At 48.0% G+C, this 16,971-nt stretch overlaps 1 protein-coding gene across 2 annotated transcripts in view; it reads left to right on the forward strand.

Annotated features, from left to right (window-relative positions):
* MANBAL (mannosidase, beta A, lysosomal-like) overlaps positions 1–8,834 on the forward strand; it is an 8,914-nt gene extending 80 nt beyond the window's left edge. For both annotated transcript variants that reach the window (XM_010584084.1, XM_010584085.1), the window contains exons 2-4: positions 3,233–3,312; positions 3,670–3,867; positions 6,463–8,834. In XM_010584084.1, the coding sequence (XP_010582386.1) occupies positions 3,718–3,867; positions 6,463–6,570 (258 nt within the window). In that variant the 5' untranslated portion in view covers positions 3,233–3,312; positions 3,670–3,717 and the 3' untranslated portion in view covers positions 6,571–8,834. The remainder of the gene's footprint in view (positions 1–3,232; positions 3,313–3,669; positions 3,868–6,462) is intronic.
* The last annotated feature ends 8,137 nt before the right edge of the window (positions 8,835–16,971 follow it).

A 16,971-nucleotide genomic window follows, 5' to 3' on the forward strand; every position in this document is an offset into this window, starting at 1 on the left:
GAAGGGTGGAGCGGTGGCCTCAGCATGGCGCCGCCCCCCCTCCCTCCCCCGGGAAGCGGGTGGGAGAGCCTCGGGGGCAGGGGAGCCTCGCTGGCTCCGGGGCGGCCTGTTCCTCCTGCTGCAGCCAGGGCTGGCCACCGCTGCTTGAGGGAAGAAACGGCACAGAGCTGTTCTCTCGAGAAGGGAGGAGGAACTCTGGCTGTCCCCCGCTCTGAGGCTGCACAGCTGCTTCTCCTTACAGCCCCCGGGCACGGCCGGCGAACACGGCTGCCTGGCCCGTCAGCCTACAGACGGGCTCCTCGGCCTCATTAATTGTCATGTTTTCAGCGGTGTTAAGCACACGCCAGCCCCCCCGAAGTCAATATGAATTGGCCAGTCTCCATCCCAACACCTACAAAGTCATTTCAGAAATGCAGCTCGAGGGTTTTTTTGCATCACCCTTTGATGGAAGCTTTTGTGTTCTGCACCGATACTGTTGCTCCTTATTCCCACCCCAAGAGGAAGCTAATATACATTACTTGAACTGCTCCTGTGGCTTTGTCCTACACTAATCATTTATATAGTCGTGAAGATGCCAGCTGGGAAACACAGGACAGCAAAAAGAAAGGTTTGAGTCTGTCCTGGCTCTATTGAGATGGCTAGTTTATGGCCATGGCCCTGAAAACACATGGTTATTTATCATAGGGCCTGATCTGCACCCAGGGGGGCAGCCGCATCATCTTCCAGAGGTGTCGCTGAGCAAAAGTGTGAGCCTGCAGCCCTGAGTAGGCCCTCACTGGTTCAGTGGTACAACTCTGGCTTTGCTACAGGACCGAATCCTTTGCGGGGGGGGATAGCTAGCTTGCCGTAAAACCCTAATAGAGGCAAGACTGAATACTTTTAAAAAAATAGTCAAAATCAATTCCTGTAGTGCAGTGCAACTGTTTGTGACCTATTTCTGCTGTTATGTACCAATGAGATGGCCAGGCTTGTGGGGAGAGGTGGTAGCTGCTCTTAAACTAAATGAGTAAGCTGGAGGGGTGGGGGGGAAGCTTCCTCTCAGGGTCTGAAATAGGAGTACTGATCTTTAAGTGCAATTTAAGAACAATTACTTTAAGTGTAACCATGTTGATAGGTGAGGTGGTCTGAGGAAAAAGGTGGTTGATAACCTGTGGAGAAGAAGAGATGTTAGCTAAGGAAGAGGTGGTGAAACTGTTAGCTTCTCAGGAACAGGGAGGAAGACTCCATTATCCTCCAGGGATGTGTTGGATTAGCTGCAAGGCAATGTGCAAGGAGGTAGTGCTCTCAGTGAGAAAACTCACTTTGCAAGTTTTGTGTTCAGTGTGGAAGGGGGCGTGCCTGACGCTGTGCCCTGGTTCCCCAGTGTTCAACTTCGGCCTGCTTGTTTGTGTAAGGTTTAGCCTCCTTGCGTGTGCAGGTTTGGGCATTGTGTTAACCAGAGGAGGTTTTTTTTTTAAATTGGAGAATTTTGCTAATATTAGTTTAGCTCCACTTGTAGCAGGAAAACTAATGGTCCGAATGTGGGTTGCCTGCTGTGGCTACTGTGCAAGCAAGGACACTCTACTATGACTAGTTGGACCATGATGTCAGGTCTTCTCTGAGCATATTTCATGGGTTAGTGCTTAAAATGGTAGTGGCAGCTGCTACCAGCTTGTGTGAGAGCTCTCGATGCTGGTCGTGTCACCTGGGTTTTGTTAGAAAATTACTGCTACCCTCAAGGGAGGTGAAATGGAAAAGGGGAAAGGAGGGGAGACTTGTGGAAGATGAGGATGGAGATTTTTTTGTGCTCATTGTATCGGTTTCCTTTTCTGGTTTATTTCTGTATGTTGTGTTTCAGGTGTATGAGTCAGGATTATCAGTAGGAGTTTGTCCTGAGAAAATTCTGGGCGAGGAATGAAGCAACATCCCTTCCTGCCCTGTTTGAGGAAGGGAGTGGGCAAGAATAACGTTTTCAAAAGATATCCCAATAAATAAAGTCAAGATAAAATACAACTCAGGGGTGAAGTTTCCCATGATTCTGTTTCTTGCTTAGGAACTGCTGCCTTAGTGGATTGGAGGAGACGGTGTTTTAAAAGTTAAAAGCAGTTAGGGATGAGCCACTTTTATGCATGCTTTGTTGACACTGTTGCATGTCCAGTGCAGCCTTTGGGTCTGTGTTGGGACTTGCTGAGCCTGAGTGTCCCAGCATGTATTCTGACTTCATGTACGGGTCCCATGCAGCCCTTGCTTATTGAATTTTAATCAGAATTTGAAAAAATTTTTTCACTGAAGTACAGACCTGGAAGGGACTGCGAGAGGTCACCTATTCTTACCTCCTGATTCAAAGGCAGGATTGTATATACTCACACCCCATCCCAGGCAAATGTTTATCTGATCTGCTCTTCTGAATTACCAGTAATAGGGACTCCACAGTCCCTGTATTCCACCGGCTGGCAGTCTGTGCAGTTGGGAATTTTTTCCTGTCTTTTAAAATTCAGAATAATATCCCATACTTCAGCTGAATTAAAACAAAATAATTATTTCTTGTAATTTATACCACTCCTTTTCGTATGTCCCCAAATGACGTTTGCCTCTTACGCAATGGCATTAAGTTGTTGATTGATTCTCAAATTTATCAACTATAACTTTACTCAAATTATACTCTAAGTTTACCATCTTTCTGAACTGGGTCACATCTGCAGATTGTAGAAATCTCCTCCTAGCCTGAGAAGTATAGAGCCTGCTTTGGAGATAATTTCTAGGAGGCAGATTATTACCATTCAACTGAAACGTGCCTGCAGCACAATCTCACACCCAAGCTTTAGTAATACAGAGAATTGTAGGTATCAATAAGAGGTGCTGATTCAGTAAGTACACACCAGGATCATCCAGGTCAGGAAAACGGAGTAAGACAGTAATCACAACTGAGTTCTGATGGCATCTCAGACTAATTGAATTTCCCTTTTGGGACTTTGTGGTGTACTCCAGCAATTCTGGCAGGAGAGTTCTCCATTATTGTAGAAAGCCATTAGTCATTCATAGAATAAATTGACAGCTCCATTAGCAAAAGACAAAGGAAGGAAGAAGGGATGGTCTTGTGGCTGAGAAACTAGCTTGGAACCCAGGAGATCAATATTTAACTCTGCCACAAACTACCTCTGTGACCATTGCAAGGTATATAGGCCTTAGTGTAACCAGCTACTAAAGCCATGCTTAACTTTAAAAACATAACTTGTTCCTCTCTCTTCAACAGATCTACCTTCTGTCTGGTTTATTTTAGCAGTTGGTTTTGTACACCATCTAAAACCACAAGGCTGTGACCACATATACAATGTAAGTAAAAATGAATAATAGTCCCCTTGCATGCATGATCAGCTTCAGGGAAAAGTGTATTCTTGCTTATTAAGCTTTTCCGTTATTGTTTTGTGAATATTGTTCTTATTTTGTTTCTCTTGCCCTCACCTGCAAATGCACTAATACTAGTATTTGAAGACTATTTTCTTAGGCAGGTGGTGAAAGAAAAGCATCCAAATAAAATGCAAGTTTAATTTCCCTCTTTGTTATTGGGTCTGTAGGTCAAGGGTGTCTTCAGAAAACCTGCATGAGGTAGTCTGTCATTTTTTGATAATAGAAAGGGAATACCAGAAAGCATGATGCAAATAATTGCTCTTTATTTTTTCCCCCTTGTAGTAACCAGTATTCTTGAGAGCATTAGAGGAGAAGAAGGGTGCACTCACTATGGCTGCCGAGTTGGATTTCTCCCCACCTGAAATCCCTGAGCCCACATTCATGGAGAATGTGCTACGCTACGGACTTTTCTTCGGAGCCATTTTTCAGCTTATCTGTGTGCTAGCCATAATCCTGCCAGTTTCAAAGTCCCATAAGACAGTAAGCAGTGCTCTTTAATATTGATATAGATGGGCAGAGTCAGAGAAAATAGGATGGGAGGGGACTTGTGGTAGCTAATGGAGACACAGTGGTCTGCCCCTGGGATTGATGACAGTTTCATTGTTCATTCTCTTTCCTTCCTTCTAGCTTTTCCACCTCCAGCTTTTGTCTTATGATTTACCCTCAGATCAGAAAGTCAGGAACAAATACCTGAGCCAGGGTCTCTCTGAATATCAGTGAAAAAAGTGACCTGAAGCACTGGCAAGGTGTGCTAAATGTACATGCTGTTCCTCAGTGCACTGTGAAGGCTTTAGTCCCAACCCCATATTGTCATCCTACTGCTGATTTGCTCTGTTAACTGCCAGGCAGGGTGTCCCCTTTGCAGGACCTGCCTTTCAGGAAGTGACTTTAGGCTCTAGTTTGTGTGCGATTTTTGGAAACAAGATACAGGTGAAATTTCTAGTATATTCTAACGTGAGGAAGGCAGTTTTCAGTACCGGCACCCAGTCCCGTGCAGCAAGAGGAGGGTCCTTTGATGCAGTTCGTACAGGAGAATGTTAAAGTGAAAGGTTGAGAGGAGCTACAGGACACTGATTCCTCTAGAGTGGGCCACAGTGGGACGTCCTGCATCTACCTGGCTTTTCTGATAAGACAGCTGCATGTGCGTGGTAATGCCTGTGCTGCTGAGGACAGATATTTCGGTGTTGGTGATCAGGCTGCAAGTTTGGTGGTTTGATACGGATTTTGTCTAAATGTGTGTGCTATATTGTCACTAACAACTCAGCATGGGAAGTTTTGTTTTCAGGCTATCTTTATTGCCATGTTTGTTCCCCCTTGTGCAGAGGAAGCATGGAAATTTTCAGCCTATGTGGGGAAGGGAATGCCTGAGGGTGAGGTACAGTGGGAAGTATACAGTTCATGACCCAACTCTTTCACCTTTAACTGCTGGTCTGCTGTGAAGTTGTGTTGACGTACTGGATTAGTGATGCTGCCCCAGCATGGGTGCATGCTCCCTCCCGCTAGTCCTGCAGCAGGAGCTGCAGCTCCCAGCAGGGAGATGAAGCAGGTGGCTGCCAGTCACAATGCAGTAGCATTGCAACTCTTGCACCGTTATTCTGCAGCCACCAGCACCCATCTGTCAGAGTCCATGGTTTCTTTCCCCTGATAAACTTTTGAGAAATTGAGTAGCCTGATTCTTGAAAGCTGAAGAGAGCGAGAGCTTTATTTTGAAGTAGGAAACTGAAGACCAGGCCCCCAATTAAAACAATAAAGCTCAAGGTCCTGTTACTGTTTAAGTTCACAAGCATGCTTTGATGTTAACATGCTCTACTTTTTATTTTCTCCATATGTATACTGTCCTCTTGATTTACTGTCCTTATGAGTAATTTACAAGACCGTAAACACTAGCAGCTACCCCTCCAGATCTCAGGAATGATGCTTGAGTCTGGGTAGGATACTGAGGAACCTCTCTGTCTTGGAGGCTTCAGGCTTTGAAGTCTACCTTGGTTTGAACATTAGAAGGCAGCAGTGTTCACTTTACGGCAACAGCACACTGCATCCCTGACTAATAACTGCATGTTGCTCCATTTCTCCAGAGCCTGCCAGCTCCCCATGCACCGATTAAAGCCTTTGGAAAGCCAGCCAAATCTCCTTCCTTGGAAAGCCACACAGATGTGAACTGTAATAGCCCAGTAACTTGAGAGACGTTTGAACCAAGCTCCTTGATTAAAAGGATACTGTCAGATGCTCGCCTCCCCCTCCATTATCTGGAGCGCTGTCTTGGAAGCTTGAAACTAGCACGTCTTGCTCAGCCATTTTTTGTGTGTCCTTTTCCAGTTGGCACACTCTGACTGATAGAAACCAAGATGCTAAAGCAATATTTATACTCAAATGCATTTAATGAAAGGAGGCAATCTGCATGTGTGCGCTTTCTCAGATGAGACTGGCGCTGTTCCCTTGTGTTTTTACAAGATAACTAGACTTTATTTCCCATGGCTGAAATATTATCTGTCATCTCCCCTGAAGGAAACAAGCAGCATATCTAAGCATTCCTTGCTAGTCCAGGTGAAGAAAGCTTTGCCTGCAATTCCCTCCCTGGATTTGGGACTTGGTTTAGAGGCTCTGAACTTTACATTCTTACTACTGTTTTGGTGAATATTTTTTGTCTTGCACATGATAACGATTAACATTTGGCAGAAATACCTGCTGAATGTTTCCATGCACACTGATGATTATATGGTATCTTCTCCTTTTCCTAATTTGAATAGTTTTCACTTAGTGTTGATTTTCTTCTTGCCTTTAAAGTTGGTTTTGTTTTTCTTCTCCAAAGCCTGTTTTAGACACTTAAGCTTTTAACGGCTTCTCTGGTAACAAGCTGTTTCTGTGCATAAACTCACACTCATCAAAAAGCACATGCGGAAGAAGCAGAGATGGTGCTGCTCAAGTCTCATTAAATGTGGACTCAGTTTGATATAGATGTGTTCCAACAGAGATACCCAGCACTTGCTTCCTTTGGCTTATGCTCAAATTCCTAAAGTCAGCTGTCAGCAAATTGTAAAAAAAAGTTACTGACTGTTTCTTAATTGATTCTTGTAGGACTCGGACAGTTTTGAGCCTAAGAATTCAGAGACAGTGAAGAAGCCAAAGGCAACTGCTCCACAGATAAGCAAGAAACCCAAGAAGGAAACCAAAAAGAAACGATAAAGGCATGACCGATGAGCCTCAAAAGACAAAATAATCACCTGTAATGCTTCCTCGGAGATGACATCAAAGGCAACTAGCTATATTAAATGGTTTTCTAGCATTGCCATGCTTTACCTTTTGGGGACAAGGGAGAAGGAACTTACTAGAGTGAAAGGGGTGGGGTTCTGCCATAGTTTTCTTACAAGCAAAGAGGAATTCACATGTCCAGGACTTCATTTGACATCATTAATGTGTCAGTCACCATTAAAGTGACTTCTGTCATTTCTGATGGGTAGAGAGGGCTGTTGTCCTAGCTCCTCCATGCTGGCTAGGATTTGTAGTAAAGTCCCTGTGGAAGGTGGAGCATGGGTTTGCTACTTTGGATACTGGTTTGTGTTGTATTTTTTGAAGGCAGAGGGATCAAATGGATCAAGGATACCACACTACACGGCTTTGTATTCATCTCTATTGTCGTCTAGTCTGAAATACATAGCTGCATTTTATGGTTTAATAATAATGTCTTTGTCATATTCTTTAATTCTTTAGGTAATAACTCATCAGATTCCAGACTGCTGTAGATGAAAGCTTTCATTTCCCCAGCGTCGCTACCTCTTTCTTACTCCCCACCCATGCACTTTTCCTTTCCATTCCCACCCTTGAAAGCAGGTGCATTTCAGGGAATTGAGGCTATGGTGGGGACTGCAATGACTACAAGAATTAGGGAATGATGTGATTCTGGAAGGTACGGAATTTAATGCCTGTGCTAATGGGGTGCTCTTGGAAACTTGGGAAGACCAATTACTGCACGTTGGAGAAAAGCTGCTCTGAGGCGGGAGTCTCAGAGTGCTGCGTTGGTCATGTATCGAACAGCACTGCCTCGCTGTACTGTTGATAAACCCTCCTGTCAGCTAGCCACGTCCTAACCGTGTGCTCCATTTCAACACAGCTGGGGTTTGTTGCATTTGCAAACTCCCTCCCAGCCTTACCTGCTATAGTTTGCTGCATCTCCTCTTGCTGAATTCTTCCTGAAGTTAAATACAATCTCAGCCTGAGGAGATGTGGTATTTTAAGATCCAAGGGATGGCAAGCTGGCTGTGTAGCATGACTATATGGCAAGAGACATATACACTATGTTCCTTCAGGCTCTGGCTTTCCAGGCCCAGGGACAATCTAGTATTAGATTTAAATATGGCTAGACAGGACTGGAAAGTGATAGGTGGTGACGTAGCCACAGAGTCTCTGTAGGGCAGCTCGAGCTTCCTGATGCCAGCTCACATCTTGGTTTGTTTGATCACGAATGAGTCAATGGGAGGAGAACCTGCTCTTTTAGACGCACCCAGCATTCAGAGCAGCTTTGAAGGAAAGGGTTCTCTTTGGCAGGGCTGCAAGTCTGCGATCCTTTTTGCATACATAGACTCCCATCCTCAATTCACAAATGCCTCATGAGCCCAGATATGGTAGCAGTGTTGTGCTGCGTGTTCTTTAAGAGGAGTTGAAGAACACGTTTACAGAAACCATCAGTGCTGAGAACGGCCATGTTCTCTCCTCACTCTTGCTTTAGGCGGGTGAGACCGATGGATCCCAGTACCAGTTTGATTCTAACCTCTCAGTGCTTCCCTGCTCCAGGCTCTCTGCTTCTCTTAACCAGAGTGCTGACACCAAGTTGCACTTCTTAAAATCCATCTTAGAGCTCTGCTTTAAATTCAGCATTTTCTTCTTTTTTTTTTTTTTTAGCTACATAAAGGCAATACTAGGAGGACAGAACAAAGCGTGGGAGACACAGACACTTTAACATTGCTTTAAGCTCTCAGTACAAGGAAACATTACAAAAACTTCCCACGCAAATAACAAAGAACAATATTGTGCTATGAGTTTCCATTTCGGACCTGTGTTCCTGTCTGTGATCTGCAGGGGAAAGAAAAGCATTGCCACTGCCCTGGATAGGTACTGCAGATCACTTCTTCCATTTTAATAAATGAAGAAGGTGGTGGTTTTATCTAACAACTCTGGCTTTCTGCAGGTTACCTAAAAGGGGGGTTTAATGCTTTAACGGAATTGCAACTGTTGAAAGAGTAGCACACACATTACCTGAAATACAGGAGCACTTCTACAGCTAAGAACCAGTTAGCAATGAGCACTGTGTGGTTGTTACCTGAAATAGCAGGCTACTACATCTACATCTAGCTATTTGCTGGCTGGCTTACTCACTGCTAATGATATTGGATATTGCAGGTTGTTTTTGTTGGGGGGAAGAGGGATTAAGATAAATTTCCCAGTCTGTTCCTAGCAGCTTTATACCTGTTTGAATGCTCATTAGCTGAATTTACAGTATGTTTTTAGAGATTACCAATATCCCATGTATTTTAGTTTGTCTTGAAACATGTAATAAATACAATCGGAATCTCTTTGTTTAAAAAGAAATCTCTTTTTGAAGTTGTGCTGCCTCTTTCCATGCATTCATTGTGAAAGTTGCCAGAACTCTTAAGACTATAGGAACACAGGGATATAAATAACCTATTCATAAAAATGATCCATTAAGGGAAAGCCTTTCAGATCCTTTAATCTGAGAAATTGGTTAGTTAATACTGTCAGGCATGTGCGTATCTGTGTTTGACTTGGAAGTAGCAAACCATCTCCCAGTACAGCTTCACCTTCCTAGAAGGAAGGAGGAAATAGCATGATGACTAAATTAATTTGCCTCTCATGAGAGATTTTGGCACCAAGAGCCCCCATGAAGGTAGCAATAATAAAAGCATCATTTGTTAATAATATGAGCAGAGGATTAGATGGGGATTCACTAGACTGGTGATAGGAATTTTCAGTAGCCCCTCAGTGTGTGATTGTAGCTCAGGTTTGCAGGGCTGGAGCGTGGAGCTGTCTGGTGGCTCTTCTTGGCTTGGTTAAGACAGGCGTGGTAGCCAAGCTCTGGCATGCGTCTGTTGGTTCCCTCACCAGAAAACCAAAACTAGTGGACTGGTGTGGTGACTCCTCTAATTCCCAAGCACTTTTCTCCAGGCCGTTTAGCAATTAACATCCCAAAGAGAGCTGAAGACCTCATTAACTCACTTTTACTGAAGGGGAGTTTTTCAAAGGTCTGCCTCCAGATACCAGCCAGTAGGCAGCACCTCTGTGAACAGCACCTTGCTCTGCCACCCAAAGGCCAGGAGCTGGGCTGAGAGCTGGGTTTGTTACGAATATTTGTTATGAAATTCCTTTCCTTCAACAGGCCAAGCCTCAGCTCTGAAGAAACACGGCTGGGAGTTGAGAATTCCTTGCTTCGTTTTTGATCATGTTCAAGCAGCTCTGCCTCTCTGGCCACGCTCATCTGGAGCTGTGGCCATCGCCGTCCCCTTGAGGTGTCCCACGCTCACAATGCATCCTTGTGCTCCCCCAGTGCAAGCAGCACAATCCCTTGAGACAGGCTAATAAGTAGCTCGTGACTGGAGTTCCAGTTCACATAGTTCAATTAAATCCCTGTTAATCTTGTTCAGACCTAATTTACTTTCATTCTCATACACACACTTCCCTCAGCTTCAGAGAGATTCTGGTGAGGTTCCCTACTGACAGGAACTGAAGAGCCTGAGGCCATCTTTGAAGAGGACTGATGTTTGCAGAGCAGCCCCCTTGTCGAGTCAATAAGCTATGATTATTTCCCAGCCTGTCATGAAGAATGTGAAAATATTCCTTCAGCATTTGGATTTCAGGGAGGGTCAAGGCTGCATGTGACGGTGCTCGAGGAGAAAATGAGGAAGCTGTAGGAGGGGAGGACCTGCTCAGTATCTCTGTTTCCCAGGGCACTGCTGAACTGTTCCCCTGTGTATGTGTGTGAATTTTTGGACAGCTGAGAGCTGGGGTGCCGGACTTCTCTCTTGGGAGCCTCTCTTACACACTGATACTACTTTCAGGCAGAAGTTACGTTGTTCACAGTCTGTGGCCTGCGGGGATCGAGATGACTGTATTGATTTAGTTGTTTGTTTATTAATCTGATGAGGCATCAGAGACTGACTACAGCGAGAAAATGGGATGATGAATGGAGAGTGCTGGAGCACAGAGCATGGCTGCTTGTTTGATGATTAGGTTGATTGCCAGCTTTGGCACTGGGAAGGGATCTGACCCTCCTCCTCTTCCTCATCCAACCAGAAGGGATGATTCAGTTGGGGAGCATACTCTTTCTCTCTGGCAAGAGACATGGGCTGTAATCAATGTTTGTATTTCTCCTTAAATTGGCAGTTACTGCAGGTCCAAGGTCCTGCTCTTCTCCTCTGGTAGTTTGTGGCTTTTGAGCGGTTGTTTGTGGGGGCGTTTTCTGGCTTTTGGTACTCAGGACAGTGTGCAGTAGCTGGTCTAAATGTCTCTTGCTTGGCAATTGCAGAGCAATGAACTTATCTTCCTGACTCTCCCTTGAAATTCAGCTGATTTTCCCATTTCATGTTGATTCTTCCCAATTCACCCACTGTGATTCACCCCAATGCCCCCTCTTGTTGCTTCCACCCTGTAGCCTCATGTCTGTTGCAATTCTTCTGTCCTTGCAGCCAGATTTTACCTGTCAGTGACAGACTGTGGATATCACCTGCTGTTACAAGGACTGATACAGAAAAAGAATACGCAGAGAACTATCCAGGATGGATGTCCCCTTGTGATCAGCCCCATCAGCATGTTTCTCTTCCCTGATGATTTTTTCAACCAGCAGATGCAACTGCTGGGGAAGGACAGCTCTCCACCTTGGGAGCCCCAGGTATACCCAGGAAGCTGTGCCATCCACATCAGCCTACCCCTGAGCCATGAGGAGTTAAAATGATCAAATATTACGCTTCCGAGCTCTTGTGATAAGTGAGCGCTACAGTGCTGTGCATGCTCCACACCACCCGTTCAGATCTTGCTCCTCACCAGCACACACAGATTTGTCTTGTGTAATCCCCAACCTCTCACAGTGCTCGCTTCCCTCCTCCCAGCTTCCTTGGTTTCATTTAGTGCCTGGAGGTGCCGGTGTGGCTTTGATGCTCCTTGCACCCTGCTTTGCTGGAGTCATGAGCAGCCACACACCAGGAAACCGCAGTCCCACCGAGGACCACAGCGACGCAGAGCGGGTGGTTGGAGCAGAGAGGCTGACAGGTTCCTCCGTGGCTCGAGTCCAGCATTTTTGGCTAGTAGGTACAAGGTAAACCTGCTTTGGATCACATCTTTGCTTTTTAAAAACAGCTGTTGCCTGGCTGATGTCTCTCGTCGCGCTTGAAGAACTCAGCTCCCAAATGGGGGATGCTGTGGGTGGAGGGGGTTGATTCTTCCTGTCTTCAGTTCTAGACAAGGACCTGTGTCCCTAGCACCATGCAGTCCTATTTACATGCTAAATGCAGTATTCCTTATTTGTGAAAACAGCACTCTGGAGATCCCCTTGTTTCTTGCCAGAAGGCTGTCCGAGCGTCTGAGGTGCCATCCCTGTAAGCGTCAAGTTAAACCAGTCCCAGTTCGTGGACTGGGGCCATGGAAGACATCACCTCTGGCCTGAGACATCTTATATTTTGCCCAAGCTGAGGCTACAACCCAGGTGTCCCTGGCTCCAAGGCTAGTTCCTACTGCCTTCCCTTTGGCCACTGCTTCTGCAAAAGCCATCCCAAGCTTGCAAATTGACCTCGTCAGAAGGCAAAGTCCAGAGTACAACAGGCACCCGTGAGCTCTCACACAGCAAAGCCGCTCCCTCCACTTAGGGAACCAGTTCCAGACGCTTCCTGCTGTTATTTGTGCCTCCGCTCTGGCAGCACAGGCAGGAGCTGTGCTGGAGCCGTGCTGCTGGTATGGGGCTTGTAGGGTTTTGTCCCTCTGGCTCCCTGAGGGCAGCTCTTGCACATCGGTGTGTGCTGGGTGGCCCCATGCTGTAGTGGACGGCTGGACCGTGGCTGCTGGGGTCTGTGTGGGAGAGGGTCCTCGTGGCTGTGGTCCCCACGGAGCACTACTTGTGATGCCGCGGCGGCTCCTTTGGGTGGCTGAAGCAGATGTTCCCAAGCGTCAGACCTCTGTGGTGAAGAGAATCGCAGGGGGAGCAGTTTTTGAGAGAAGGGCAGAAGCTGCAACCATTTCTGCTCCCTACCTCCCCCTTACTTAGCTCACTTCAAACTGAGCATGGATCCAAATGTCATATGGTTTAAATTTTTCAGATTCAGACTTTGGCCTCCTTAGCCCATCCCTCGCTCGAAGGACCAAGACTGGATGATTAAGGGGAAACACCCTTGTGTCTGCTCCGGCTCCGCTTGGCGCAGGCTGCAGCCGCTTGCGGGCCGGTAAGCAGCCGGGTGCTGGCAGGGAGGCTGCCTGGGACTCCTCTGCTGCCGAGGGAACGCCACAGCCCCCAGGGCAGGGTTGCCTGGATGTGGCTACCAGAGCTTTGCACTAGCCAGCCATCCCTCTGCTGCTATGTTAGCAAAGCAAGCCAGAACAAGGGGTATAAATCTCATCTGGACAAGTTTCCTTGGGCTTTTCTGAACCGCTCTTTTCTATTGATACTGAGACTGGCCAAAAAGCAGAATTTCCACCACTGGGAAATGCTAGCATTTTGTGTGCGGCTTTTCTGCTGAGCTGAGGCAAGAAGCAGAGGTGTCGGATTTTTGCCCGAATGAGCTATTCCAAGATACGTAATTCAGATTGTATCAAAACATCGTATTTTATCAGTCAGAAACCTGACGGAAATGTTGTGCCTCTATTGAACATGCAGATAATTTCCCCCCACAGCTGTTGAACTTGGTGCCTCCTTATCAAACATTTGCACATCACTGACTCAGTGGTTTTCCCCCCCTCCACTCTCCCCCCCTCCCCATGGTCCTTTCCCCCAGGGAATTTTGCAGTGACACTTCCTGGCTGGGGCCACCTCGGTACTGGGGTTAAGGGCCCCTTTTGCACAGCAGATTGTCACCGCACTGAGGGACACGACCGGGGCCTGAGCTGTCCTGAGTCCTCCTGGTGACTTCTCAGCTGGCCCTTTCTATTCTACAACCTGCGGGACGCTGGCATTTGCCGCTCGGCTCCTGCAGCCCTGTTGCCAAGTGCGGGCGTGAATGGCCAGAATTAGCATTTCTGCCATGAAATATGGCCAAATGGCTCGTACTGCGGGAGTTATTCTGGTCAATCCCCCTTAGTAAATCAGCTCGTGAGCTCATAACTGCAGCTTCCCTGACAGGGCTGGTGGTGCCGATCATTTGCCATCACACGCTCGCTATTTGCAGGGCTGTAAAGCTCAATGATCATAAAATCTCAGGGCAAGAGCCGTGGCTGCTTCTGCGTCTGTCCAGCATCTCAAACACAACCATTATATTATTAATAGTAATAATTTGTGCAAATATATTTGGAATTTGCAGTGAACAAAATGCAACTAGCCTCAGGAACAGAACCCATTAGACAAAACTTATTCACGCTTGCCAAGGGGATGCTTAAAAATAAATCTGGCTGGAGATGAATAGATGTTTTGTTGTAAATCCACAGCTACGTTGCAGAGGTCAGGATTCGGATCAATTACTGGACCCAAAAAGCACCCTCTTACTTCGCAGGAAGATTTCAGGACCCCCTGGAGCAGTTTGATCTGCACACCTGGAGGGGGAAGGAGTCACGTACATACTTACTCATGAGCGTGACAGCGCTCTGGCCGTCATAACTCTCATTCTTCTTTTTCCTGATGAAACTCATGTAAAGGTCAGCAAGAAAGCACAGAAATACCTGAGCACGTCTTGATTTCTTGTTAGAATATAATTTCAAGATGTGCGGTAATAACTGAGCTACCATAAATATTCAGTGCTACTTTTTTTAATTTGAAAGTACCTGGTTTTCAGTTTCTGTAACCCTCTTCCTCTTCCCAGAGTGGGTTTTATCAGTGCTATTTAAAAGTGAAGATAAAGAATCATCTCAAGAAAATAAGTTTCAGGGAAGAGACTGAAATCCCTAGTTGGGTAAAAAAAAAAGGTATGTGGATTAGACTGTTTAAAGATAGATACTTGGAGTGGGGCAGGAGGGAAGGGGAAGTGGGCGGCTGGGGGGTGTCCATCAGGCTCAGGAGCTCACAGCTGAGCCAGGGACGCACTGAGGTGTGCTGGGTTGCTTAAACTTAAATGGTCTTAAATCGCATTATCGCCAGCACTGCATGTTTAATGTCAGAGTCCTGTGAGGGCACATTCCTGAATCCGAGCCCAAAAGATAAGAGGCTGGTTTTAGAGAGTATCTATTTGCCATTTTAAATTTGCACATTGGCATCTTCTTCGAAGAAGAGATTATGTCGTGAAGTTGGTCTGGCGTGTAAAAAGGCACAGTGCCTTTGCTGTGTGCCTTCCAGCAACGGGCCAGCACCGCCAGAGATGAAAACTACGATTGTAGGACAGCCTGTAGAAATGGAGTTGATTGCAAAAGAGGAAAACAAAATTCAAATATTTATAAGTCATAATTGCATCTTAGATTTGGGTCTGGATCCAGTAGAGGCTGAGTCATCTTAACCAGCTCACCCGGGGCTGGGGCCGGGTCCCTGCTCCCCCAGGGCATTCTCCCCTCCAGCAGCTGCTCACGCCTGCTCCGGGACTGCAGGAGCGTGTGCTCCTGGGATCAGGAAGGAGAGGGGAGCGTCCCCGTGTCCCTGTGCAGGCACAGTGGGGCGAAGGCGTGGGGGACCCCAGGCATCGACATGCCCCACTCTTTGCCCTACAGTATGACCCAAGTATTAACGTATAAGCGAGCAGAGCGGTACCCCGGGGCTGCCCCACGCCACGCAGTTAATTCCTTAATCCCACATCGAGGTTAGGTCGAGGAATCCCTCCCTACACATCCCCACGCCAGCCGGATAGCGGATAGGGGTTGGTGGCTATGAATTAACACCCCAAAAAAGCCTCAGTACAAACTGGGCTGTGGTTTGATGCTCCATCAAGGAGGAAGCAGGGCTCCTACCCCCAACCCAGCTGCTCTCCAGCACCAGCCACCCCACGGGTGTGCGGGGAGCCCGGCCACCCTCTCCCAGCCCTGGGAGGGAGCTGAGAGGCAGGAGGGAAAGCCACGGCCCTCCAGGGCTCAGCCCGACTGCAGGGACCTTATCAGCGGGCGGCTCCTCCCAGGGAAGGGCCCCTCCGCGATGTGCTGGCCAGGGGTGATGGATCGGTGTGTGCGTGACTCCTTGTTCCTGGTGACTCATGGATTCGCTGGCCTTTGCCAGTGTCATGGGAAATATTTTTTTAATAACTCAAAAGGCCGAGGGGGGGGGGGGGGTGGGAAACAGAAAGAAAAACTCTGCCACATAGTTCTCTGAAAGTTCTTAACTTCCCAAATTGTTTCTGAAGTGTTAGGTCTTTCTTAGAGTAATGGAGTTTTCAGAAATTCCTGCGGAGTGGCTGCAAGGGTTGGAGAGAGGGGTGGGCAGGGAATGATGGAGGCAGTGCTGGCTGTGGAAATACAGCCCGGGGGTCACCGGAGCCAGCCAGCAGCCGAGCGTGCCTCATAAACCAGCTAAATGGGGGTTTAAAGGAGCGGGCTGCTTCACTCCAGTTCTTCCTGGAGGATAAAGTGACAGGGAACACCGTAGTGGATCGCTAACGGGGGAGGTGGGAGGGCTGCCAACGCCGCTGAGCTGGTCGGGCAGCCCCGACGGGCTCAGGGCAGGCGTCGGTGTGCCCGGCTGAGCCCTGAGCCCCGGCACTGCTCTGCGCCGGGGGAAAGCTGGGCATTTTCCACCGCCTCCCGGCGCTGGAAGGGGAAGGTGCTGAGAAGCGAGGGGAGGGACGGCTGGAACGCTCCCCGTGTGCCCACCTGCCCGAGCGGGACTCGGGGGGACCCGCACCTCACCTGGCCCTGCACAGGGTGATGCTGCCAGCCGGGGACCGGGCACCCCAGGAACACCCGCAGCTCCGTGCCGTCTCGTTTCGGAGCCTGGCACCAGCTGCAGGGGCGACCTGGGGGTGTATTAACCCAAAGCCGGGGCAGATGCCCCAGCGGGGCACAGCCACCTTTGCGTGCCAGCGCTGCCTCCAAAGGGCCTCACAGCTACCCCGGGTTCCCCAGGGAGGTCCAGGACGTGGTTTATCTTTCTCTGCTTTTCTCAGCGCTGAAGTTTTGCCTCCTTCTGCCTTCAGAGATGGGGCAACGTGGATTGCAGCCCCCTGGGACGGCAAGGTGTCCCTCCTGGGGATGGAGATGCACAGATTCAAGTGCAGAATCTGACAAAAGAGCGTTTCTCCCTGCCGTCCGCCGTGTGTTAGAACTGTTCAATAAAGCAAACCCCAACCCAGCCGGGTTTTAACCCTCTGCAAATCACTTCTCGCGTCTGTTCCCAGCTCTGGCTTCCAGGTAAACACAACAACGCAGCCCGCCGGGGCGAGGAGCGCCGGGCTCGGGTGGGAGAACCGCAGCGCCGCGGGGAGCCCAGAGCCCCCCCGGCCCCCCAGCCCCTCACTCGCGGGGCCGCGC

The sequence above is a fragment of the Haliaeetus leucocephalus genome, unplaced genomic scaffold (genome assembly GCF_000737465.1).
Source record: "Haliaeetus leucocephalus isolate CR32 unplaced genomic scaffold, Haliaeetus_leucocephalus-4.0 Scaffold933, whole genome shotgun sequence".
Lineage (NCBI taxonomy): Eukaryota > Metazoa > Chordata > Aves > Accipitriformes > Accipitridae > Haliaeetus > Haliaeetus leucocephalus.